At 42.1% G+C, this 27,869-nt stretch overlaps 1 protein-coding gene across 1 annotated transcript in view; it reads right to left on the bottom strand.

Moving 5' to 3' along the window:
- LOC308459705 (uncharacterized protein) overlaps positions 1-27,597 on the bottom strand; it is an 80,991-nt gene extending 53,394 nt beyond the window's left edge. The window contains exon 1 of the mRNA XM_080975317.1: positions 27,505-27,597. Coding sequence (XP_080831443.1) covers positions 27,505-27,548 — 44 coding nt within the window. The 5' untranslated portion in view covers positions 27,549-27,597. The remainder of the gene's footprint in view (positions 1-27,504) is intronic.
- Positions 27,598-27,869: the final 272 nt, after the last annotated feature.

Genomic DNA, 27,869 nt, shown 5'->3' with positions numbered 1-27,869 from the left:
CATTGGTCCATCTAGCACCATGTTGTCTACACTGGCTGGCAGCAGCTCTCCAGAGATTCAGTCAAGGGTCTGTCCCAGTCCTACCTGGAGATGCTGGGATTTAACTTAAGGCTTTCTGCATGAACAGCAGGTGCACAACCAAGAATCCTACCAAGTCTTGAGAATCAGTTCACAATGGGAAATCAACCCCAGGCCACTGCCTGATGCAATATCTATTCCCCCACAAAAAACTGTATTTCTCTTTCAGTCTAGGTAACTCATTGCAAGGGCCACCAATCAATCCAGACCACCTGCCCCAGCCAACCACTGGCTCCCCCCCCCCCCGCCTGCCTGTCTTCCACTATTTTTAAAGAAAAGACTGATTGATTGATTGATTGATTGATTGATTGATTGATTGATTGATTTGATTGCATGTGGGTGGCACTGTGGGTTAAACCGCAGAGCCTAGGACTTGCCAATCAGAAGGTTGGCGGTTCGAATCCCTGCAACCGGGTGAGCTCCCATTGCTCGGTCCCTGCTCCTGCCAACCTAGCAGTTCGAAAGCACGTCAAAGTGCAAGTAGATAAATAGGTACCGCTCCAGCGTGAAGGTAAACAGCGTTTCCGTGCGCTGCTCTGGTTCGCCAGAAGCGGCTTAGTCATGCTGGCCACATGACCCGGAAGCTGTACGCCGGCTCCCTGGGCCAATAAGGCAAGATGAGCGCCGCAACCCCAGAGTCGGTCACGACTAGACCTAATGGTCAGGGGTCCCTTTACCTTTATATACCCTTTTCTCTAAGGAGCTCAAAGTAGTTCTTCCCCCTCCTCCTTTAACCTGCACAACCCTATGAGGTGGGTTAGGCTGAGAGGCACTCTAACCACTATACCATACAACAGTCAAGAATACAACAGTCAAGAATGAAAACCCTGTGTGTGCATGGGCATAATTACACTGATGTCATTCACATTCATTCCAGAGGGCAAGTGATAAAAAGGTAAAGGTACCCCTGCCCGTATGGGCCAGTCTTGACAGACTCTAGGGTTGTGCGCTCATCTCACTCTAGAGGTCGGGAGCCAGCGCTGTCCGCAGACACTTCCGGGTCACGTGGCCAGAGTGACGAAGCTGCTCTGGCGAACCGGCACCAGAGCAGCACACGGAAACGCCGTTTACCTTCCCGCCAGTAAGCGGTCCCTATTTATCTACTTGCACCCAGGGGTGCTTTCAAACTGCTAGGTTGGCAGGCGCTGGGACCGAGCGACGGGAGCGCACCCCGCCGCGGGGATTCGAACCGCCGACCTTTCAATCGGCAAGTCCTAGGCGCTGAGGCTTTTACCCACAGCGCCACCCGCGTCCCTAGGACAAGTGATAGGTAGGAGCTAAGCACAAAGGAAACCAGCCTGTGTGCATGTCCTCCAATAAAACAAGTTCTGCTTAGACAATTCAATTTTCATACACTAAGCACAACCCACCGAGCACAATGAAAATCCCTTTCATTTCACGGGGGCATCCAGGGGCACATATCTGTGCCTAATATGCTCTAAAAGGAAAACACAGAGGAGAAAAGTGTGCATCATAATGCATGTCTATTCATACAATGGAAACCTAGATGTAATTACAGTGTCAATGGCAAGCCACATAAGGGTACCAGTGATGCAAACAATTTGATGCACTTAGGAACCAGTTTTCATAAGAAGCCAGAGGAGCATAAGCCAAGGAATTTACACTATCCTGCCTTTGTAGAACAAAAACAGGAAGGAAAGTCCATGGCTGAAATGAAGTGGTAAAATAGAGACATATTCTAAAGGCATTCTCTACTCTTCAGTTAGAGCTAACAAAGGCTTGTATGAAAGAGTTTCAACAACAAACGGTTTCCATTTCTCTGTATAAGTTCCATTCATAGATCACAGAATCATAGAACTGTGGAGTTGGAAGGGATCCCGAGGGTCATCTAGCCCAACCCCCTGCAATGCAAGAATCTCAACACATGGTTCCCCATCCAATTGAAACCATACCGGACTCTGCTTAGCTTTGCAAATGTGCCAGCAATTTTTATGCAGCACCACTAGGAGGGGGCAACTTATCTGTAAGACACCAGGTGAAGCTTTCTGGTAAACTGAACCAACACTGCAGCTTTACACACACACCCCAGTCAAGTCCTTTATGTTGGCCAGGTATTCCTGTGAAGTAACAAACTTGTGGTGCTCCCTGGTGCTGTCGGCTGCCTGGTCTCCCCGCACCACACAGCTGTCCTGTCCCCTGCTGTTTTGTTCTGTGTTACTCCCAGAACTTGATCAACATCTCTCCTCACAAGATGTAGTTTGCCAGCGTTTGTCTTCCTCACTAGCACACCATTCCTTCTCTTCCTCCCCCTCTCCCCACTTTCCAGCCTAACTGCCCTGTCACTTTCCCAATCATCTGATCGCCTTGGCAACAGTTGTCAATACTGCCAAAAACTGTCTCACCCCTAACTAGTTTCAATTTTACTTATTTCCCTCCACCCCATGTTCCCCAGGCAAGTAGCCTTATGAAAAATATGAAAACCAAAACAGAAACATTTAAAACCATCTCATGACAAAACCACATCAATCTGCTGCAAGCACTGAATTGTGAGACAGCCAGATTTGCAAATGGCATCTAGTTATTCTGGATTGTATCATCAGGCTGAGAAAGGATCTCTCCAAACTAGGTTATGAGGCTCTGAACAACCACAGTTATAATTAACTTATGGACTGTAATTCCACAGAATGTTACAGTGGCCATTAGATACATGGAAGGCAAATTCGGGGAAGGTCAGTTGATCAATAACTATTAATCACAACAGTTAAAAATGGAATCTACGGATTCAGTGGTATTATAAATTTGATTACTAGATCTTGGGTTGAATCAATGGGGATGGCTTCCCAGAGGGGTCTGGCTGGCTGCTGTTAGAGGCAAAAATGGCAGCACCAATTGATCTTTGGTTAAAAGTCCAAACTCCATCCAAATGCCCAGAAAATAAATTATATATTTCATTGTTGTAGCATTATATTACCCAAAATGAACAAGAAATAGTAGCTGGAAGGTGTGACTACTCTAATTTTAAATGCTTTTTTCCCCCATTCACTTGGCTTGAACATTTTATCTTTAGGACTGGGATGTTCCTTTATGATTGGTATCTTCTAGTTATAGGCCAGGATCCAAAGAACTGTGCAATCCATTCTGTGTGACAAAGGAACATTCACAGCACAATTTCATGCATGTTTACCCAGAAATGTCTCATTGGGTTTAACTGGACTTACTCTTAAGTGAATGTGCAAAAGATTACATTCTATTAATCTCAATCAACAGCTGAAAATATGCTGTTCTAAATCAAAAAGCTTAAATATTCCAATGGGCTAAAGCAGGCCCCTTATGTCACCACAACAATTCTTAGGATCCTGCCTGTAACATATGCAGTGGTTTTCAATTACTGCAATTAATCTGTTTGGGAATAGGAAAAAAGATTCAACCATTCATCAAGGCTAGGTGCTGGACCAGGTAAAATATAAAATGATCATGAAATGGAAGTAGTATTATTCATATCACACAACCTGGGTTCAACACCTTCAGAAGAGAGGCAAGAGAAATTATTTGCATTATCATGATAGGCATATAAGCCAAAAAAAAAAAAAAAAAACCCCCAAAGTTACCTTGAAATTCTTTTTTTCCATTCTTGCCTCATTATACATGCCGGCATAGGGAAAACAGACTACAGTTTATCTGCCTCAGAGTTTTGCAGATGTGCCATTTATCTTCTTTAATATGCCTAACAGCAACAGACTTCTGGAGTCTGTCTGTATTCAAAAGTATCTTCTCTCAAGCACTGATTAGCTTGGCAGAACATATAGCAGGTGACCAGATGACTTAAGGGCATGAAGGCAGATTTACTGGCAACCATGTGCGCTTTGCACTTACGACAAGTAACATTCTGGCAGTTAGCAAAAAGTAGTTGGATGGGATTCAGGCACCAACTGTTGCCTGATTGGCTAAGAAGCACAAAAAGGATTTATTTGAATAGCACATTATGGCAAGCCCAATTTACTTCAGTCCCAAAAAAAGAAACACCCCTGAATTGGGAAAGAACTAGTCTGCCGTGGAAGCTGCAGGCACAGCACTTGACTTGAGGTCAAAAATACTCACCTCAGATTATGTATTCTACTTCTGCGCCGCAATGATTTGTTACTTATGCCAATATTGGAGAATTATTGCTTTCTTTGAACAGTATTATGACAAGTCATTGTCTGATGCAATTCAACAAGTGCAGCAGAGGCCTTCTTCCACTGCAATATTTTTAAGAAGCCAGTTTTGTGCTCTCATCTCTTGATCACTCCAAACTTCGAAAGTGTGGCTTAGAAAAGTCATGTCGGATGAATTCCTGGGCAGATTGGCATCTCATGGGACACATTCCCATGACCCGTGTGGGACCGGTCTGTACCTAAGCTCCACGGGGCAGAGTTAATTTGGCTGGGGGTGGATGGTGAGCCTCAAATGCAGGGTTGGCAGAGAGGTTGGAGTAAGACTCTTGACCGACACAATAAGAATTCACACAATGCAAAAAGTCTTGCATTGTGCCAGGAGCAGCTTCAATACAGTGGTACCTTGGGTTACATACACTTCAGGTTACATACGCTTCAGGTTACAGACTCCGCTAACCCAGAAATAGTGCTTCAGGTTAAGAACTTTGCTTCAGGATGAGAACAGAAATCATGCTCTGGTGGTGCAGCAGCAGCGGGAGGCCCCATTAGCTAAAGTTAAACTGTTCAGGTTAAGAACAGTTTCAGGTTAAGTACGGACCTCCGGAACGAATTAAGTACTTAACCCGAGGTACCACTGTACAAGGCCGCTGGGCAGGATGAAGAGGATAAAGCATATCCCCCAACTGCCCACCTACAATAAAATACCTAGAGAAATGGCCACTTTTCTCTAACAGAACAGCATGGCTGTGATAACCTTTCCCCTTGTACACCTCTCCATGATGCTTCTAAACTTGCACCAGTGTCCTGGTGTGCTATTTAGATATGCAGGCAAATCTCTGCAGTTGACCTTAAGATCATAAGCAGGCGGCCTGCTGGATCAGACCAAAGGCCCATCTAGCCCAGCATCCTGTTCCCTGCAGTGGAAAACCAGGAAGACCGCAAGCAAGACACGAGTGCGACAAATCTCCTGCTGTCCCATCCCCTCAGTGACTGGTATTCAGAGGCAAGCTGCCTCTGGGCCAGGAGGTGGCATACCCAGCTTGACTAGTACCAGCTGATAGCCTTCACCCTCCATGAATTTGTCCAATCTGATTTTAAAGCCATCTAGTGGCAGCCATTCCTGGTGAAAGCAAATTATGGAATTTGCTTACGTGAGTTTATGTGAGGTATTTGCTTTGTTACGTTTGTCCTAAATCTCCCACTGTTCAGATTCATTCTCTGCATATTAGAATTATGAGAGGGAGAAATAGTTCTCTCTACCCACTTTTATTTACCTCCGTCATCTCCCCTGGTCTTATTTTTCTACACTAAAAAAAGCCCTCAAAACTGCAACCTTTTCTCCTAGTGGGAGTTGCTCCTAATCATTTTGGTTGCCTTTTTCCTGCATTTTCCCCAGCTCTGCTGTTTTTTGTTTGGGTTTGGTTTTGGAGACACAGCAACCAGAATCATACATAGCATGGTCACACCATGAATTTGTAGAAAGCCATCAAACTCTCCTTAAATTTTAATGCTTAAGGTATAAGGTTTCCCATGCATGTGTGGGTATCTAGCTTCCTGGAGAAGGGCCATAGCTCAGTGGTCGAGCATCTGCTTGCATGGAGACAGTCCCAAATTAAATCTTTGGCATCTCTAGTTAAGGCTGGGCTTGTCTCCTATATGGAAGTATAGAGAGCTGTTGCCAGCCAGTGTGGACAACAGTGAGCTAGATGGATTGATGGTCTGCCTCAATATAAAGCAGATTTCCAATCCTCCTAATTGTGACCTCTCTCTCTCTCTCTCTCTCTCTCTCTCTCTCTCCACACACACACACACACCCCTATTGCCTGCAGGGGAGGAAATCATAACAGAATAAATCAGCTGTAAAATGGTATTAAAATGAGAAGAGACAGCCTTTGCTACTCTTCTCAAGTGATCACATTCCATTTGCTTCAAAAGGATGGAATTTTAGCCTCGTGCCATTTTTCAGAGCAGGCATTTTCACACTCCAGGAATGGTAAAGGGAAGTCAGCATGCAAGCCTTGTACATTTAATCGCATCACGTGAGACGTGATCAGCATGAGTCTGTGCTATAGAAGAGTTTTAGAATAAGAACAGCCCTGCTGGATCAGGCCAATGGCTCATCTAGTCCAGCATCCTTTTCTCACGGTGGCCAAGCAGATGCCTATGGGAAGCCTGAGAGCAGATGATATGCAGTTCTCTCAACGTAGACTGTTTTCCTTCCAAAGTAACTACAGATGTAGGTGGAATTTTGAAGGAAGTACAATAAATGATATTACTAAGCTTTCATAAGCTGGGTCTGCATCTGAGGCATTGGACTAAGTTAGGGGCAATATAGGCCATTCTCCCAAATTCCTGCTCATCCCCATCGTGACACTATCTGCCAAAAAGCCAAGTGAATGGAAGATAAAATCTGTATCTAATGAGATGTGACAGGCAGCTTTGGTGGAGCTAACCAGCAGAGGCCTGGATTTCAAGACGTAAATTAAGTGGAGCGCTCGTTGCCAGCGAGGCTGTTAAATTTGCCATAAGAAAGTACAGCTCTTCAGCAAGAGAAGGTTCTGCAAGCAAGAGAGGGTGGTGGAACTCTTCCAGAGTCAGATTATTTACGGCGGGAAGAGAAAGAACCGTTTTCCGTGCGGGAAAACTGATGTAAACAGCAAAGCTGTAAAAGAATTAATGGAGAGACAGAGTTGGAGAGAAAGAAAAGGCAAATACTGGCGATCGTTGCAACATTTAAAAACTGCTGCAGTTAGAGAAAAGCAGGATCCAAATTTTTTAATAATAGCAATATGACAAATCCTTATCCTGTGCCCATGGAGAGATCTCCATAGACTCCTACTCCTCACTGGGCATGCTGCTACTGTGCCAGGACAATGGGGCGTGCCCATTCGGATCAGCTTAAGGTGTTTTGCCTATAGATATTCAGCTGCCCTCCCTTATCCAGGCACAGCCTACTCCCTGGAGACAAGTGCAACTCAGTTCCAGGGTGTCATTCAAACCCAATACCATTTTGTTTCGTTTAATGAAAGGAAGTTATATAGAGCTAGGAAAAACCTGGCAGTGCTGGTGGCAGATGGAGTAGGGTCCCTCAGAGGGCCTCCTCCTATATAATCTCACCACTTCCATCACCACTGAGACTCTGCTCATTTTCTCACCCTTTCTCTCCCTTTGGCTTCAAACACAGCTCTCTGGAGGGAGATGGGAAGTTGCTAGGCCTTCTCCTGGCTCCTACCACTGCTTGTTTGCTCAGAAAGGCCAGGTGAACAGTGTCAAAAAGGGGGAAAGGGGCTGGAGGCCTCCAGGAACGCAGAGCCTGGTTGGGATCTTGGCAAGGGCCCAGCTATGCTGACCCCTGGCACCCGCCCCAAAATCTGCATGTACAGAGCCTGTATACTTCTTAACACTGCTATTTTTCCAGAAAAAGAGGTGCCAGAACTCACCCTCTTAGAATGACAATGGCGCCAACATGAGAGGTACCAGAACCCACCTGTGAGGTGCCAGAACTGAGTTCCAATGAGTTCTGGCTGAAAAAAAAGCCCTGCTTCTTGATAATGCTGGACACCAAACTGGAGAAAAACAGGAGAATAGTATAGGGATGTGAATAGATGCTAGGAGATGATATATTTATTAGATATTATCCTTCCTTCCTCATGTTTGTAAGTTCAGCAGAGTGCATCCCCTTGCAGCTTAAAAGGAAGTTTAGATAGGCTAGTTTTAGCCTTTTCATTTAAGTAAGCCAGGATGCTTTAAGGCAGGCTGGATTCTCCTGGTATTTCCCTCTTTTCTCCCCCTTAAAACAACAATCACACAGACTTGTAAAAGGTAAAAATAACATTTACTCACTCGGAATACTTGTTGAAGAGTAACAAATACAGCAGCTTTGTTCAGTCGGGTTTAAAATGCTAATTCAGTTACAAATTTATGCTTTAGTCTAGTTTGGAATGCTGTCTGAGCATTGCAGCTGAGACATAGCAAATGTTCTCACATTGCTGCCATGACAAAAGAGAGGAAATGCCCTGGCAGGTAGGGGTGTGTGGGTATGGGTGTGTGTGTCTATGCCCTCCCTCTGTCAGGGCATAGTGGGAGTGTCTCTCTCAGAGTCCTCTCTAGCAAACTTACAGGAAAACTCCTGTGAGCTTCAGCACCTTTCATGTGCCTATCTGGCAAAACATGAATTGTTGGTTTGACTGCCCTTTAAATATCCCACAAGGAGGACTGTTGCTGATTCCCAGAGACAAGGGGCACACCATTCCTTCTTATCTTAAATCCTTAGGGGTCATGTTGTAAAATATACTTCTAAATCTGTGTGCCCCAAATCTATCCTAACTCCAACCCCTCAGAGCAGGAGAAGAGGGAAGTTCAGTTGAACAAGTTTAAATTCTTGGGCTGATGGAGCAAGTTAGCTGGATACTACTTTAAGTGTCCTTGTTGTATCTAATTGTTGTGGTATAACCAGGTCATTGGTCCCATTTCAATCCAGTACTGGACACCAATATTCAGAATTATCCTGCTTGTGTAAAAAGAAAGGATATGCAATGCAAATTAAATTTAAATGCAATGTATATATGGACATAATGGTGTGCATAAATGAACACTTCTGACCACCTACCTTCCAAAAAGTGATGAAAAAGATACAGCATGCTATCTTTACCATTAAATTATATACAGATTGATACAATTTAAAACGACCATTTAAAGCAGCCTCGGTAAAAAGGGCAGATCAGATGGTTAGCACTGCAATAGAGACACAGCAGCGCTGATTTTGCTCAAGCTGATATAGTTAGGTAAAATATATATCCAAAATTAGTTTTTGAAAAAAAATAAATCAAGCCCAAGGCCAATAGAAACACTTCCATAAAATATTAACTTTCCAGGGGGAAATGAAAAAATAAATCTGCTGTGTTGGCAATCAATATATTGCAGCGCTGTGCCAGAAAAGCAGTAAATTAGAAGAAATCAAAAGAAAAATTAAACTAAGTACTTGTTTGGCCTGACTTTCACAAGAAGAAATGAAACCCAAGAAAAACAGAATGTTAGCGATGTCTTTCCAGTTTTAACAACCCTGAACAAACTTAATCATCGAGGCAGTGAGACTCATTTTTCAGCAGAGATACGATTTATGCTTTGATTTTGTCCTTTCTTTGATATATTACTGCAATGTAATAATAAATATGGAAGATAAAGAAAACAGATACATTAGAGGCCATCTTGCTCTCTTTTCTAAAGCAAGTGGGATGAGGAGAAGCATGATGGAGTAGCTCTGCAACAATGAAAGATATGGACAGACTCAACACTAAAACGTATCTGGCTAAAATATTAAACCAGGCTAATTCTAACCAGTTCACTCACTAGGCTGAACGGTGATTCACAGTGCAATCCTAGGTGTGTCTATTCAGAAGCCAAGTCACATTGTGTTTAATAGGTATGGGATTGCATCCTCAATTGATGATCTATAATATAAACTCTCAACATTAATACTACATATTATTATGATTTTCCATAAAGCAGCATTAACATACATCATGAAATGGAAGCTGAAGAAGATTGTCTCTGCTCCAGAAAGCTTACTATCTAAATATGGAGAGCAGGAGGACAAAAGAAAATTAGGAAGGAATTGGGAAAGACTAACAAAAGAACTGAGAGGCTGGAGGCACAGCAGTAGAGTCAATTTTATGTTGAACATTAATGTTTTAGAAGCTGGAGTAGATAATTGATCAACCCCAGCTGAGCTTGACGAATGTTAGTGCTGAATTATATTGATGTTCCCCAAATCCCATGACACCCAGTAGCCAATGTGATTCTGCATTTAATGTTCACAACTAGATAACTGATATTCTATCGCTGATGAAATAAATTAAAAAATTGTCCAGTAGCACCTTAGAGACCAACTAAGTTTGTTCTGGGTATAAGCTTTTGTGTGCATGCACACTTCTTCAGATACTTCTTCAGAGACCATGCACACGAAAGCTTATACCCAGAACAAACTTAGTTGGTCTCTAAGGTGCTACTGGACAATTTTTTTATTTTTTTATTTATTTTGACTGTGTCAGAACAACACGGCTACCTACCTGAATCTATCACTGATGTTAAATATCTTTTATTTGAGAATGGAAACCCATACAGTGAAGGTTCATACCAAGGGGACGCGGGTGGTGCTGTGGTCTAAACCACAGAGCCTAGGGCTTGCCGATCAGAAGGTTGACGGTTCGAATCCCCATGACGGGGTGAGCTCCCATTGCTCGGTCCCTGCTCCTGCCAACGTAGCAGTTCAAAAGCACGTCAAAGTGCAAGTAGATAAATAGGTACCACTCCGGCAGGAAGGTAAACGGCATTTCCGTGTGCTGCTCTGGTTCGCCAGAAGTGGCTTAGTCATGCTGGCCACATGACCCTGAAGCTGTCTGCAGACAACCGCCAGCTCCCTCGGCCAGCAAACTGAGATGAGCGCCGCAACCCCAGATTCGTCCACAACTGGACTTAATGGTCAGGGGTCCCTTTACCCTTTACCTTTACCTAAGGTGCTACCGGACAATTTATTATTATTATTATTTATTTTGACTGCGTCAGACCAACACGGCTACCTACCTGAATCTATCGCTGATGTTAAATATCTCCTATTTGAGAATCAAAACCCATACAGTGAAGATTCGTACCAAGGGGATGGAACAATATTCACTCACTTCACGTTAGACGCTTCACTTGTTTATCTGTGTAACACTTTATACACCTGCCCAAATATATCTATGTCAGCATTTCTGAATTATGGGAGGGTTTACAACCTCCTCCACAACTACAGAGGACCATTTGCATGGTCCTGTCAATGGCACTGTTTAAAACCGAAATCGTAGTTGCAAGTGGTATACAACAAGCACAGTTTACTCTCAGAAAATTGTGTGTTCCCTCTGGCAGTGAACTTTAAAAATTGTGTTTCGGGGATGTATGCATCTTCTCCTGTTAGGGAACATGCTGCACAACAGCTATAGGTCTGGGCTAATGCTGTGTGGCATTTCCACCCCAAGGAATACATTTTCCCTCAATCCTCTCTAAAACTTTTCAAAATAGGATTCCTACTTTACATCTTTAAAGCCATTTCCACCTTGCAATTTCTCTCATTTTCTTTCCTTTGAGCACTCAACATAAGTCATTTTCACAAGTGACACGTCTGGAGATTTATGAGAAAGAGATAAATAATAATTTATCAAAATGCTGTTTGAAACGATGCTTATCCAAGCTGAGATCTCTTCAAATTTAGAGCATTTTCTTTTCTGAATCACATACATCCAGGATGCTAGAACTTGGTTAACATTCATGGCAAATTACATCATTTAGACTGCAATCCTCTACATTCTTACCTGGGACTAAGTCCCATTGAACTTTTAGTTTTACCTTCAGTTTAAAAAATTCTACCCTATTTTCCCCAAACCCAAAAGTAGCTGACAATCATCAGTAAATAGAATATACTACCATCATAACCCTACTTTTCATCATAATGCGTGTAGGCTAAGATAAAATTTGAATATACCAGCTCAAGAAAGCAGAACAAAATAATAAAAGCTTCCCAAAAAGAGGCTTTCTTGGAGTGTCTGGATCCTCATGTTTAGGCAGAGCTCTTTAGGCGAGTATCCAACAGAGGTGGAGCCATCACTGAGAAGATCCTGTTGCACCTGTCCCCACCAGCAATTTAAATTTCTTTAGCAGAAGGAATTATAATGTTCCTCTTGCTCTTTAAAAAATGGATGGACTGCATTCTGATGATACAGAGAACACTTAAGTATTTTCTATCCCCCCCCCCCCTTTCATGAAGTGAACTGTAAAACAATATGGGTTGAAATTGCGCTGCTCTGTACAGGGAGGTGTTTCTTGCTGTTTTCACAATAGGTTGTCCTTTGTAAGGTAAATGCCCTTTCTGAATGAATATGATTGCCTTAACTTGAACTCTATTAAGAGAACGGATAATACACAATATAAAATTGTAATTAATGCCCTATTTCCTCTGGGCTGCTGCAGAAAATTATTCTGACCAGGTCTCGGGTGGGGAGGGAAGCATTATTAAGGCAGGGATACAAAAAGCAGGAACAGAAATAAAAAGGTCAAGTGGAGACATCTCATGAATCAGTCATGGAGTATGCATCTTGCTTTGCTTACAAATTATAGGCAAAAATATCTTCACAGATAATGATTCAAGTCAAGTATCCCCAGTTCAACACGAAGGGTTGCATCCAGCTGTTATACTCAGAATAGACAGAATGAAATTAATGGACCTAAGTCAGGGCACAGTCACACTACACATTTAAACGAAGGCTGCCATACATCTGGATTTTCCCAGGCATTACCAGGATTTCAAAGGTGGAATTGACATCCAGCGGGAATTACCTAAATGTGGTGTTTTGTCCTGGATCTTAGGCAAGTCAATCAATACACATATTTTTGGAGTCCTGGTTTAAATTATGACAACCCTGGGAGCTGTGGGGGGGTCCCTATTGCCTTCACAAAACCACAATTCCCAGAGTTCCCTGTGATGAGGGGTTGATTGTTAAACGACTCTGGGGGGGGGGGAACAGGGCTCTTCTAACAACTTTCAGCACCCTTAACAATGACAGCTCCCAGAATTCTTTGGGGGAAGCCACGGCTGTTTAAAGTGCTATCATAGTGCTTTAAATGGTGTGACTGTTGTCTTAGCAATGTCCATTGATTTAAATGGGTCTCTTCTGAGTATGACAAGCACAGGATGCAACCCTAGCATGCAGTGTAACCACATGGTTCTTTGATCTTCTGATCATACTCACGGAGGCTCCTTGTGTGATTTAGAATCTTGGAAAAATCAGGATTCTAGATCGCCCAGATAACCTCCCCCAAGTAGAGGAGGTCTCAGAAGAATGCTACTCAGCTCATAAAGGGCTGTAAGGGCTAATAATGGACTGTAAGGACAGGAAATGGGGCATACTGGAAGAGACAGGGATTGCCGCCGCCACCACCCTGCTCTCCTTCATGTGGTTGACTTATACGAAGAAAGTGAATGCCTGAATAGGCATCATATGGTGCAACAGATATAATGTTGGGCTCATTTATGATCCTGAGTTCAATCCCAGAGAACCTGGAGAACCATCTGCAGTCAGAGCAGAAAAGACAGGGCTAGATGGGCAAACAGGCATTCAGACGTCACTTTATTCCATCTTTCCAATGTCTCCTTTCCTCTTAATGTTACATTTTATATCAACTTTCACACAGTGTAAAAGTCACTTTGAGAAATCTAGTGGAATCTAGTAGAAGTTTAGCACTCATCTCTGTGTTAACTGTTTCCTGGGAAAAAATCAAATTGCAAGCCCATTAACTCCGAAAATTGCAGGAGTTTTACACTGTAATATTCCTGCAGTTTTCATGATCACGCACCTCTGCTCATGTGATTAAATTTGCGGTGGTATCCCGGTATACATTTAAAATTTAGCACGGCATGGTGGTATACTGCTAAAAAATGCCACAGCTCCATAACACAACAGGTCCTGCAGTATAAAAGAAATGTTAGAAATCAGGGCAGAAGCAATAGTGTTAAAATCAGTATAATTAATGCAATAAACCTGACGTCTGAATGCAGCCATAGTCCAACATGGTATAAAGCTTTCCTTTGTTTGTTTTTGTGAATAATCAAATAATCACGGCAACGCCAATCACACTTGTTAAACACTGTTATTCACAGGAATCCTTTCAATATCTTCTTAAACTATAGTTGACATTCTGCACCAAAACTGTCTTATAACTGTTTGTAGTTCCCTGTGCCTAACCAAACACAATAGATCTGTTTCACTAAAAGAACTGTTAAATCTATATTGATTGTCATTCCTACTTGAGTTATGTAGCAGGGAATAAAATAAAATCTTTGTGACACCTTTTCCCCCTTTTTCTTTTTGGTATGCTCAACATACAGGAAGTCTTTGTCAAACTTTCCTGCTTTTATCATCACCCAGCTCATCACACAAGCCATCTGCATAAATAAAGATCTAAGCATCTGCTGTATGGCAAATGGTCTCAGGGGCAGATGTTTCTATCCTTGCACTCATGTCACTGAGCATGGATACATTATTTGAACAGATGCATGCAATATGAAAGTGTTGTGTCCCACAGTGAAATGCCTCCAACTGCTTCCTATCAACATACATAAATGCTATTTGCACCTGCATTTATGTTAATGATAGAAAGGCAGCAGGGGTTCCCACTGAGCGAGAGTTGATGCTATGAAATACATTCAGATGGTTAATTGAAGTTGAACGTCTGTCTCAAGAAGCCTGCATTGATACCAGTGCAAATATGGTTTTTAAAAAGGAATTTTTAGAAATGCATCCAATGAAAAATAAATTATTATATGTCGCAGTATCCAGCAATCAACATTTCCAAAATGGTCCCAAGTTTCCCAGTGTTTTGTTGTTATTTTTAAAAAAAGATAAAGTTGTGAAAACAAAATTTATGCCTTTGTGTCATTTTTATCCTGCTTTTCTTCCAAGGAATTATGGAGACTGAACATGTTTTCCTGGTAGCCCTATTTACCTTCATATACAATCCTGAAGCTGCAATAGTCACCTCAGTTACTTGGGTGTAAGCCTCATTCAATAAGACTTACTACTGAGTAGACTTGGTTAAGATTGTGCTGGAGAGACAGTAACTGGCCTATGCTACCCAATGAAGTTCAAGGGCCAGTGGGCTTTTGTTTCACATTTATAGATTATCACTACATGGATACGCTGCTAGAAGTGATGGATTTCCTACAGGCCATTGTAGTGGCATTTGTGATGTTTCTATAACCATTGATCAAAAGTAATGCACAGGCTGTATAAAAAAAAATTTAATTGACTGCCTGGACATATACTGAACCAGGTTTGACAAATCATTAATGCCTACAGCCTACATATAAAGATTGCACAAAGAAAATGAATATGGATTACAGAAAAGGTATTAATGCAAGAAATTGTCACACAGAAACAAAATTAGAGATGATCAGCATGCCATGCCTTTGATCTTCCTGCTCCCCAACAACAAAACCAAGTGCTGAGTATTTAATGTTAAGCAGCAGCATTTTACTGACAATTCTAAGACATTTCGAAGACTCGCTCCAATTTTCTTTCAGTTAAGCCTTGGAACGTCTGTCCTCCAACATCCCAGCTGAAGAGTATATGGTTTTATTTCTGAGATCGCTTTCAACAATCAGTCTTAACCCATCTACGTAAATCCATGTTTTAGTATTGCATGGTGGCATATTTCTCTCCATCCTTCTGTCATTACAGGAATGTTAGTGACCCAGCTCACTTGTCAATGCATGGCTGAAAGAAAGAGTAAACCCTATTGAAATCTGAGGGCAACTGGGATGAGAATTTGGAATAGGGTGCTAGACACGAAAGCATTCCTACTTGGATGCTTGAGAGCAGGACTGAGAGAGGAACGGCCCATCTCAAACAGCTCCCCCCATGTCATACTTCCTTGTACCCCAAGGCCTACAGTACCTCCTACCCTGTTTCCTCACCAGGGGGGCCGTGGATTCCCCACCACTACATAAACTTCCTGATAAACTCATGACAAGCATGCTGCTACATTCAATGAAGGGTCAGAATTTGAGCAAACTCATAAATTTCATGAATTTAGCAAGGGCTGGAAATAACACCAAATAGCTTCCTCATGAGGCCAGCCTGGTGGTAGCTTGCTGGGAGTGGGTTCTTGAAGACGGCTGGGATCGTTTGATAATGGGAGCCATCAGCCAGGCAGAAGACAATGCAGGCATGGACAGGGAGGTTGCCAGCGTAACAGAGGGCATGATCTCACTGCAGGGAAAAAGGTGTCCTTTTGAACTGAGGTTTTGAGCAAGGGTTTTTAGGAAGGAGAAAAGAGGGGTGAGAACTCCGTGCACGCTGGCTGAGAGAGGCTGCACTGAGAGAACGGGGTGGGGGCAAGGGGTGGGCATGACTGGCTGCTGCTTTGGACCCAAACTTGCTGAAGCTATGAGAAGAGCGAGAGACACTATTGGGGTGTAATGCTTTGCATTCACTCCATCAAAACTCAGGTTGTAAATATGTGTAAAATAAACCATATGTCTTAAGGACACTAGCCAGAAGATCACCATGATGTGCTCCTTACCCGAGCTATCACAAGTGTCAACGACAGCTGGACAGATCACCAATTAATACGTTCCAAGATGGCTCTCAAGATTATACCTCAACACGGGCTTCAAGGAAGGAAACCAAGGCGCAAAATGAACACTCAAGCCCTTCAAGATCCTATTAAGCAGGATTGCTTCCAAATGACTCTTAGGGAACCATCTGCTTTTGGAGTTCCCTGATAAGATCAAGGAACACCGAACCAAGCTAAAAATATCTATTATTTCAGCCTGTGAACAAACCATTGGATACCAAACCAAGAAACACCAGGACTTGTTTGATGAGAACAAGAGTGAGATTGAACGCATTATTGACAAAAAAAGGAAGGCCTTTCAGATCTGGCAAAGAGACAGAAACTGCACCACAAAAAACAACAACACTATACCAACGCTAAGACTGAGGTTCAAAGAAGAACCAGAGAACTAAGAACTAAAGAACACCTGGTGGCCAGACTACAACTCCCACTAACCCCAGTCAGTATAGTCAATGGGAGTTGGGAGTCCAGCCACATCGGGGTGGGGGGGGCACAAGTACCTCACCACTACATTAAATAAAATCCTTGATAAATTCATGACAAGCACACATTCAGTTGACACAGAAGCTTAAAAGACTGAGCTTGGTGCTCAGCATACCAGCAGACAACACTGTGTGTTATTACTACTTGCATTATTTTTTAAAGGAAAGTTTACTAACAAAATATTACCAAGCTTACACCCTACTTTTCCTTCAGTGAGCTCAGAGTGTCTGACTGCCCTTCCAGGCGGCTTATAGGGCTTCAGTTTAGCAGTAAAACTTCAGCATGTGCCTTCTAGGTTCAATGCTCTAGGTTCAATGCAGCTTTTCTCTCTCCAATTTTAATTATTCACAGTGTTTTTATATGGCTTGGATGGTGCTCTTTGTGTATTAATTTGGCAAATGGGTGAAGGCTGTAAATAAAGATGTGGCATACAGAAAAAATGCTGCACTTAGGATTGCTGGGTCCAAAGGTAATTAATTCTACAAAATGTTGCCTATGTCTGGGTTTTAATAGTTTGGACCCATTTTTTTCTCTAAAGTGTATTTATTTTTCTGCACCTAAAACCTAGGGTGGCATTAGAGATGGCTAAGTCCTGTGCAAGATGAAACTTTCTTCTCATCAAAAGCAGCCACTGTCTGTAGGTAAAAGAAATAAGGGATTATTGTCCCCAGACTGTAAAGAGCAGGGATCTCATTAGTAAGACCACCAGAGAAGAACGTACAAAAAACAAGCTAACCCCCAACTACAGGAATAATTGTTCATCACTGAGTTCGAGAGGAGATTCCAGGTAAGAAGGTGACCAAAGGTTGCAGGCCTGCTTATGGCCCTCTGACACAAGAGCTCATTTAGGAAGCTGTCCTATACCAATACATTTGAATGTCTTGTGGATAGGAATAATTAAATATATTTAATTCTCCCCTGGCCAGAATTTGAATGAAAGTTGAAGCATATAACTCAACCATAGCAGACACATACACTTAACGGGGTTTTTCTTTAATCACAAAGGGGTTATTCTCATGAACAGACCTGCCCGACCCCATTTGTCAGAGTTTGTTCCCATGTGCCACCAAGATGTACAACAGTTCATCATTTTTAATGCAGCTGGCCTCCCAATTCAAATTTCACCCCAGCCATAAACTGACATAATGGCTTAGGTAAGCTATTATCTCGTAACTTTTGACTGCCATCCGTTTTACCGGAACAGCATCCTACAAAACTCGCCATAGGTGCTTTCAGACAGAGGCTCAATTTGCAAACAGGTTGGCTTGAATATCTCAAACAAGTTGTCGGCAACAGGTTTCGCCCAGAAAGGGCAAATCAGGATTAAATTGGGGGGGGGGGGCAGGGCGGCAGGGAGCAAGCTGGCATTTTGATGCTGGCATTGTGTGGATGCTGCAATGCGTGAGGAACACTGATCCCACAAGAAACACCTTTCTAAAAGAACTATTTCAGTGCTATTGCAGTATTACTAAGGCAATCTCTGTGTTGCACCTTATGCGGTGGCGCTGTGGGTAAAACCTCAGCGCCTAGGACTTGCCGATCGTCAGGTCGGCGGTTCGAATCCCCGCGGCGGGGTGCGCTCCTGTTGCTCGGTCCCAGCGCCTGCCAACCTAGCAGTTCGAAAGCACCCCCGGGTGCAAGTAGATAAATAGGGATCGCTTACTAGCGGGAAGGTAAACAGCGTTTCCGTGTGCTGTGCTGGCTCACCAGATGCAGCTTGTCACGCTGGCCACGTGACGCAGAAGTGTCCTCGGACAGCGCTGGCCCCCGGCCTATAGAGTGAGATGAGCGCACAACCCTAGAGTCGGACACGACTGGCCCGTAAGGGCAGGGGTACCTTTACCTAAGTGCTACATAAAACAGAAGCTACATCAAGTCTAATGGGAAAACCAACAGGCCTCACTTTTTATTTCCATAGTCAACCCCATAAGCAGTAACTTCAGTCCAAGCCTATTGCTCTGCCTTCCCCAACCAGGTGCCCTCTAGATAGTTTGGGCTACAGCTTCCAGCCAACATGGCCAATGATCAGGGATGTTGGGAGTTACAGTCCAAAACATCTGGAGGCCACCTAGTTTTGAAAGGATGCTCCAGATGAACAGGAATATGGAAATACAAATCAGAGGCGCTGATGGTAACTTTTTATACTGTTTTTGTAACCTATGCAGATCTGGAAATGAAAGCCCAGCTCCGTTCAATTCCACTAACAGTTTTGCAATCTTGGGAGCCCCTTACTTTGAATTATAGAACTAGGAAGTGGTGAGGTTGTTGGTTTCCCCATCTCCTCCTAAAATGTGTTGTTAAGGGAAAGAAGCAGTACAGTGGTACCTCGGGTTACATACGCTTCAGGTTACATACGCTTCAGTTTACAGACTCCGCTAACCCAGAAATAGTACCTCGGGTTAAGAACTTTGCTTCAGGATGAGAACAGAAATCGTGCTCTGGCGGTGCGGCAGCAGCAGGAGGCCCCATTAGCTAAAATGGTGCTTCAGGTTAAGAACAGTTTCAGGTTAAGAACGGACCTCCGGAACGAATTAAGTACTTAACCCGAGGTACCAGTGTATATCACATTGTCTGTTCTTCCCACGCACACCTGTGGAATGAGGCCGGCGAAACATATGACATGATGAAATCACATTATGCATTTCCTTAATTACACATTAATTACATGTTACAGAGGAAGGAGGGGATTTCAACAAAAGGCTGCAGTTTTTAGCAGCAATTCCCATGATTGCTATAATATCTACCGCTAATCTTAGATGGTTTGCCAGATATGTTGGCAAAAGTGAGGCCGTCAAGAATGTGCCTTTTGAACCATAGCCTCTTTTCTAAATGTGTTTAGCAAAAGTTCACCTTTAATGTGAAACTGAAAGCCATTTATCTAGGATTGAGCAAATTTTAAACCCACACGGAGGATCGGTCGAATATTTGATACTTAAACCTGACTTGAAAAGACTAATTTCCTTACCATATTATTGTTTTTAAAGGGATTTCTTCTGGGATTGTAAAGCAAAGGACGGCACAGTTAAAGTATCTTACACAGGAAAGAGATTGTCTTTTCCTTAAAAGCAGGAGGTTCGCCCACATGATCACCTGGGACAAAGTTGGCCAGTGCAAACAGACTAGAAGGTTATAGGAGCCTGGGAATGTTTAACCTCAAGAAAATAATTACAGCTCAGCAAGATCAGAAGGAATTACACAGGAAATGTGAATAGTAACCCTTTAGTGTCCCCCAAAACATCCCTTAGCACTGAACCATTCTACCAAAGTACAGAGCTAACTAGCCAACTGGAGAGAGGGCTATATTTACATCCTAAATAAAATAAACAATGAATTATAAACACACAAATAATACGATGGACTTCTGTTTTCAGAACAGCACTTTTTCACATTACCCAGCGTACTGTCTTGGGCTTTATAATTAAGAGTGCAAAATAAATGTGTCATTTCAAATCCTATGTAAAATGGCATTGAGGTCAGCTGCATTTCTGCAGCTTTTTTTTAAAAAAAAAATCATCATCAAAATGTCTCTTAACAAAGTAGTGGTTTTATTGCTGGAGTTCATTTTCTTGTTTGTGCTTGGACGTCTGGCCCTCAGGATTAAATTGCCCCCAAAAAAGGGAGGAAAGAAAAAGGGCAAGTGGTATGAAAAAAAATGGAAAAATAAACTAACATCTTGATCCTATGCAGAGTTTGAGGTATGTATATGCCAACTAAAATCAGTGGACTTAGACACACCTAACTCTGTAAAAGAATCAGTCATAAGTGTGTTCTGTGTGCCAGCAACAAACAGTTGAACCTCTTGCTCCTGTTCAGCTGGCAAGGCCAGCTCACCCATGAGGCAAGGTGAGATGACTGCTTCGGTCCTCAAGATCCACCAGGGCAGCAGATCCTGCCTCCAAGGAATGCATTGCCCACTGGTGCCACAGTGATGGCAGGAACAGCTGCAGCACGCTCTTTGGAGGGCTGATCTGCCACCTCCTCTGTAAAAAATGTCACCAGAAACAGGCAGGGTGTGCACATGCATGGGGAAGGTAGGTGGGATGGATGGGATCTGCCAAGAGAGAGCTGTTTCTCTCACTCTCAACAGTGCCTCCCCAGTTTACATGATTTCACAGATACATGTGGAGTCCAGGAATGTACTTCTTTATCACTAAGTAGACTTGCACAGAGCAGCCCTTCAGCTGGAAGACTCCTTAAAAGAAAGAACTGTTCTCTGTAAAGTAGGATACATGGCACCCCAGGCCAAACACAGGTGACACAGGACATTTCTGAGTCAGCTTCCTGTCCAGGAGTCGAGGCATTGTTCTGTAAATATGTTGTAAAATTAAGAAATCAAGGGCAGCTTCATTCGAGAACAAAAGGTTAAAGTAACCAACTTCTGGGTACGCCCTACCAGTGGCTACCAGCTTTGGATGGAAAGCATGCAGTGCAAAACCAGCACATACATTAATATCTTGATTTTAAAAATTCAGCGCATGGGAAATTCACTTTCAGAAAAATCAAGTACAGTGGTACCTGGGTTAAGTACTTAATTCATTCCGGAGGTCCGTTCTTAACCTGAAACTGTTCTTAACCTGAGGTACAACTTTAGCAAATGGGGTCTCCTGCTGCCACCGCATGATTTCTGTTCTCATCCTGAAGCAAAGTTCTTAATCCGAGGTAGTATTTCGGGGTTAGTGGAGTCTGTAACCTGAAGCGTATGTAACCTGAGGTACCACTGTACTGTGAACTTAATAGAGGGTTATTGTTTTTACCCTCATCTTTTTGAACTTTAATGGTGCTTTCATTCTTATTTATTTCAAAGAATCTCCCAAGATCCAGTAATACATTATAAAAAGCTTCAGCTCTGCAGACAACTACAAGGAAATCTGAATGCTTAGAGAGTGCAGGTGAATCAGGTTACAAAATTGTCAAGTGTCAATTCAGGGGTGGGAATGTTATATTGTTGATGCTCTTCATTACACCCATTACGCACTTCAGCTCCTGGGAATGATGGCAATCTAGCAAGCTGTTATGAGATTTTCTTTCTATTATACACTAAAGAAGAAAGAAAATGTCATAATATCCAATACAAGGCAATGTTGTAAGAGGGCTTTTGAAAATATATTTTAAAAAATATGTTAATGGTTCCAGAAAACCAAAAACAATACTATTGAAATGTTATGGGATCACTAGTAAATACCAGTTTTTAAGCAATTCTTCCATCTATTCAAAATATTGAAGACAACTACCTCATGCCTGTACTCAAGCCTAACATGTTTGCAATGTAATCACACCAAATCTAACACTCGGGTATATGAAACACGGAAAAGAGCTGTGAAAAAGGAAGACAAATTATGGCCAGCAGCATCCTCATGGAAATACACATTTCCAGAAAATGAATTTGCAGATTTTTGACATACATTTCTGTATCATTTAAATACAACTTTTGGATTCATCCAGATTGCTTTTCTTGTCCATTCAGTTTTCCTAGTCCAAATATATTGCTCATGTATCATGGTTTTCACAGGAAGCTGATATCCTAGTATGATCAGGTGCTATTCATGAGCATGTGACTGGAACAAGAGGGATAAACTGAGATCATGCACTGAAATGTGCTAGCTTCAACTATTTAATGCAGAAGATTGTGCATGGTGGAAAGACACTGAATCATATCATCTTAAGTATTCCTGACAACACATGACATGAGTGACTGTCCAGAAAGTTCTAGAATTATTTCATTCAAGACCGTTGTACTTAACTCTTGCTATTCCATGAGGGCCAGAAGATTTCCCTGATGCAAATACAAAGAAATGTATAAAAAGTACATATTTCTGCAAAAGTCTTCTACCACTAACCACTTATAATATTCATGTACTTTTGTAGTTATGAACTCAGCAAGTGAAAATATTTTCCCCTATTGGTGAACTTCTGCTTTCTCCTATTTTATTTTATTTTATTTTTATTTTTTTGAGTGGGGGACAAATAAGAAAAAGAAAAGAAGAAGAAAAAGAAGGCTATTTCATTCTTCAGTGCTACAGCATTGGAGGATCACAGATATGTTTTTCAGAGTGCATATATTAAAAGGATTACTATAAAACTGTTCCACTTCTTGGAATGGAAATTACTTAATGCTTTGCTAAAGCATAGAAAACAAGCCTCAACTATATCTCAGTTGCTACAAACCTTGAAATTTGTTATATACAGTATAAAACACTTATCCAGGGGTTATTTATAAGGATAAAGTTCAGAATTTGAAACAGTGTATGAGCACTAACTCTTTTCACATTGTTCAATAGCAACAAAAAGCCTAACAGTCTAAACCACTATTACCCTATGAGTAAATATCTACTATTCATAAGAATGTTAGAAGTGGGAAAAAGTCACTGAGGTCTCTTCAACAATCATAATACATTACAATGGTATCCACTCAGACTTAAATTTGTACTGCACAACACTGGAACTTTACAGTTTTATGGCACATTGTTAGTACCATCATAACCATATATTCAAGCACCGCAAATCTTGGCACTGAATTGTAAACAACCTAACTATTCTATGGTATAACCCTTTATGCATTGTTTGTGGTCTAAAGCAACCTGCAGTACAGATTAAATTTTGGCTACCTAGTACCTAACTTTTTGAAGTTTTTTTGAAGGAAACACCCCTAAACTAATGGGAAGGACCGAGAAACAGTTTGTAGCAAATCTTAATTTGGATATACAGCAGTATGTTTTCAGCTGGAGCTGACCAAAACTGAGGATGTAGTACAGGCTTCCTCAACCCCGGCCCTCCAGATGTTTTTGGCCTACAACTCCAATGATCCCTAGCTAGCAGGACCAGTGGTCAGGGATGATGGTAATTGTAGCCTCAAACATCTGGAGGGCCGAGGTTGAGGAAGCCTGAAGTAGTGAATCCCTGGGGAGCTTCATGCAGGATTAGCATTTGTATTCCCTGCAACAGGAGTCCTCACCTCCAATACGACTGCCTTAAAAGGTAAAGGCAAAAGACCCCTGACAGTTAAGTCCAGTTGCAGATGACTCTGGGGTAGCGGCGCTCATCCTGCTTTACAGGCTAAGGGAGCTAGCGTTTATCCACAGACAGTTTTTCCGGGGCATGTGGCCAGCATGACTAAGCCGCTTCTGGCGCAACAGAACACCGAAACCAGAGAAGCACACGGAAACAGGACGCAGGTGGCACTTTGGTCTAAACTACTGAGCCTCTTGGGATTGCCGATCAGAAGGTCAACAGTTGAGCTCCCACTGCTCGGTCCCAGCTCCTGCCAACCTAGCAGTTCGAAAGCACGCCAAAAAGTGCAAGTAGATAAATAGGTACTGCTCCAGCGGGAAGGTAAACATCTGCCTTACTTATTTGTAAATAAAGCAAATGATGCTATATGTCTCCAAAGGAAACTGAATTCTGGAGCACTGCACCCAAATAAGCTGGGATGTGCATAACAGTATTTTACAGAGCAGCTCCCACCTTTGTTTACATGATTTGATTTTTATTCTACTTATATTTGATTACTTTCAATATTTGCTGCAACAAGTTGCACTTATTGAATCATCATTTTGGAACAAGGTAAAACAAAAGATGAGTTCAGTGTCACATTTCATTTCACCATAAATGACCTTGTAACCAAAGCATCACCACTGCACTCATAATATTTCTGTATTCGGCAGAAATCTAGCTAATGGCCCTCTAAGACCAGAATAAACAGTACTGCCTCATTTCCTCAGCCCAATTTACAACAGATTCAGCTTTGCAAGGATAAATATGGTGGGAAAATAACCATTCTGCTTCCCGCTGGGCTCAAAGAAAGGAACCACTTACTTGAGTCAAATTATTTCGATTTGCCTATTTAGTCTGTGGTTTCAGTAGTCTAATAGTACTTCAAAAGAAGACAGGACTATCACATTGAAAGATAATGAAATTCACTGGACTCACATTCACAGCCTATGTCAGTACCTTGAACATAACAATCATAATGGTACCATAGTACAACATCTCTCTTTTATTTTGCTTTCTTGCTGCCAGTCTTTAGACTCAGGCACACGGAACACCTCATTCTGACTTATGGTTGCCACACAGCTCTCAGTCATAAAGACAGATTAATTTTCTATGTATGTTTGTTAGCCATTCTAATTCCATGCACAAAATAATTATTTTTATAATTTATAGAAACACAGAAATCTGCCATATACCATCTAACCAAGGATTATCTTCAGACTGACAGCAGCTCTCCAGGGTCTCAGAAAAAAGAGTTTCCCATCACCTGTGGCCCAAGAGCCTTTGAAGTGGAGATAACCAGGAATAAATCCCAGACCTTTCACTTGCAAATCAGGTGCAATCAGGTCCCTCTCCATAAAATAACTACAAGATCCACAGATCCATGCGCTGCATTAGAGGTCCAAAAAGCAACTATAGAAGATGGTAAATAATACATATATGCTTTCCTATCACATGGTTTCATATGCTAAATAACCAAGGTATATCAAGCTGGTGATATATTTAATCCAGTATCAAGAGATTTGGGGCACTTTCAGATGTTCATAATATTTAGGTGGGATTCAATCACATACTGGAAAATCCAGGTTGTGCAATCTAAGTGCAGTTGGAGGACTTGCACAACAACCCTCCTTTCTCCAAAATATCAGGGTTTGCTATAAGAAAAGTGACATAAAAATGTCCTGGAAAGTGTGGAATGCCACTTGCCCAAGGCAATGCCATCTAAACTCCCATGAACAGTTCACAAAGTATGCTCAATAAAAAGGTTGTCTGGAAGCAATCTTGGATAGGAAGAGACTTCTGTAATCCAGTGCTACTGCCTCACTTCAAAATTTATTACTTAGCCTGTCGCCTGTTACATCTTTTTGAACACAGCATAGTAAATAACTGAAGAACTTCAAGATATTGAGAGGCCAACAAAAAAACGTTGCCATTGACTACACTCCAAAATGCAGCATTTCTAATTCCATAAAATTATGTCTGCAAATTTATAAACATTCACTTATGTGTGAGCCCCACTGAATCAGCAGGACTTAGTTCCAAGTAAACATGTATAAGATTGGCTGTCACGATACTACAAGACAAAAAGAAAATGGATCTGGGAAGTAAAATAAAAAATTAAGTAAATTTGAAGTTCCAAGTTCTTTCATACACAGTGAAATCACATAGAATTAGGAATAAACAAATTGGGTGAGAAAGACATACTACTAAAGAAATGGATCTTACAAGTGCTTCTGAAATATGCTCACTAGCATTGAAAAACTACAAAATGTAGGGAAAGTAAAGAAATGGTGGAATGCCACAAATAAATACATTAGGTATCAACAAAACATGCATTACAAAACAAAAATGTTGGATATACTGTACAGTGGTACCTCGGGTTAAGAACTTAATTCGTTCTGGAGGTCCGTTCTTAACCTGAGGTACCACTTTAGCTAATGGGGCCTCCCACAGCCGCGCACGATTTCTGTTCTTATCCTGAAGCAAAGTTCTTAGCCCAAGGTACTATTTCTGGGTTAGCAGAGTCTGTAACCTGAAGCATCTGTAATCTGAAGCATCTGTAACCCAAGGTACCACTGTATATGAATATGTCCAAGTCTTTTCGTAGGCCAGTGGTTTAATATGCAGCATGGTAACACTTGACTTAGCATGGATAAATATTGTGATTACGTAATATCCTCCCAATATTACAAAAACTAAGGAAGGTAGGAGAAACTTTTCCTGATGTAGAATGTGTTCACTTGTTTGATTAATGACTTAAAAGAGCAAATAATAGATAAAATTTTAGAAAACTGGAGAGAGGACAGGGTTACCACTTTTTCCAAGTAGGGTTCCAGTGTCTCTCGCACCTGCATGACAGCCTGAAATTCTGTCACCCACTGTTCACATCATAGCATCTCTATCCTGGGGGTAGTTGCTCCTGCTGTTGCCTATCTGTTTTATGATTTGATTATGATTTTGTTGGAAATTATGAATGAAAGACAGTACATTAAGCAAACAGCCATAAGGGGAGATGCTGTGGGAGTAGTCTCTTCAGAATACAGCATTCCCCTTCAATGATTCCCCCCCCCCCAGCTTAAATCAGGTAAGACATATTTAGCAGGTGGGCAGGTCACCTATATGTCAACTTGCAGTAAACAACTCCCCCCCTCCCCCAGGCACACACATGTAACTTTAAAGTCTCTTAACCTTCATATTTTTGACTATGGGCCTGAACTGTTGAATTTCTACCCGCCCTGCTGATGCACACACAGGGAGAGAGGAATAACCCAAGGTGGGGGGGGGGAGAGACTGTGACCAACTAGGCCATGGGTCAGCAAAGTTTTTCAGCAGGGGGCAGTCCACTGTCCCTCAGATCTTGGGGGGGGGGAGACTATATTTTGAAGGGGGAAAAATGAACAAATTCCCACGCCCCACAAATAACCCAGAGATGCATTTTAAATAAAAGCACACATTCTATTCATGTAAAAACACCAGGCAGGCCCCACAAATAACCCAGAGATACATTTTAAATAAAAGGGCACATTCTAAAACATGCTGATTCCTGGACTGTCCGCAGGCCGGATTTAGAAGGCAATTCAATTGGGCTGGATCCCGCCCCCAGGCCTTAGTTTGCCTACCCATGAACTAGGCAGTCAACAGGGGCTCAGACCTTAGGGGGCGCAGTACTGACCTTTGAAGGGCACAGTTTGTGGTATCCCTTGTTACATGGTACATCCTTTTTGAAGTCAATCTGAGAAGCAACCTGCTACAAACTAAGGAAGCTGATTTAAATTCAGCTGCAAGCCAATTGCAATTGACAAAAAATTACCTTGTGGGCTGCAGGTGTGATGATGTACCTAAGACCTGCAAGTGGAACAGTATCCCTTGGGAGATGGTGGAGGCTTTTAAGCAGAGGTTGAATGGCCATCCGTCATGGATGCTTTAACTGAGATTCCTACGTTGCAGGGGGCTGGACTAAATGACCCTTGGGACCCCTTCGAACTCTACAATTCTATGAAGAATTTGGAAAAATCGTTGATGCACAATGGAAACAAA

Source organism: Podarcis pityusensis, assembly GCF_964106645.2.
Source record: "Podarcis pityusensis genome assembly, chromosome: 12".
Lineage (NCBI taxonomy): Eukaryota > Metazoa > Chordata > Lepidosauria > Squamata > Lacertidae > Podarcis > Podarcis pityusensis.
Note: the sequence above shows the minus strand (reverse complement) of the source record. Positions and strands in the feature narration are given on the sequence as shown.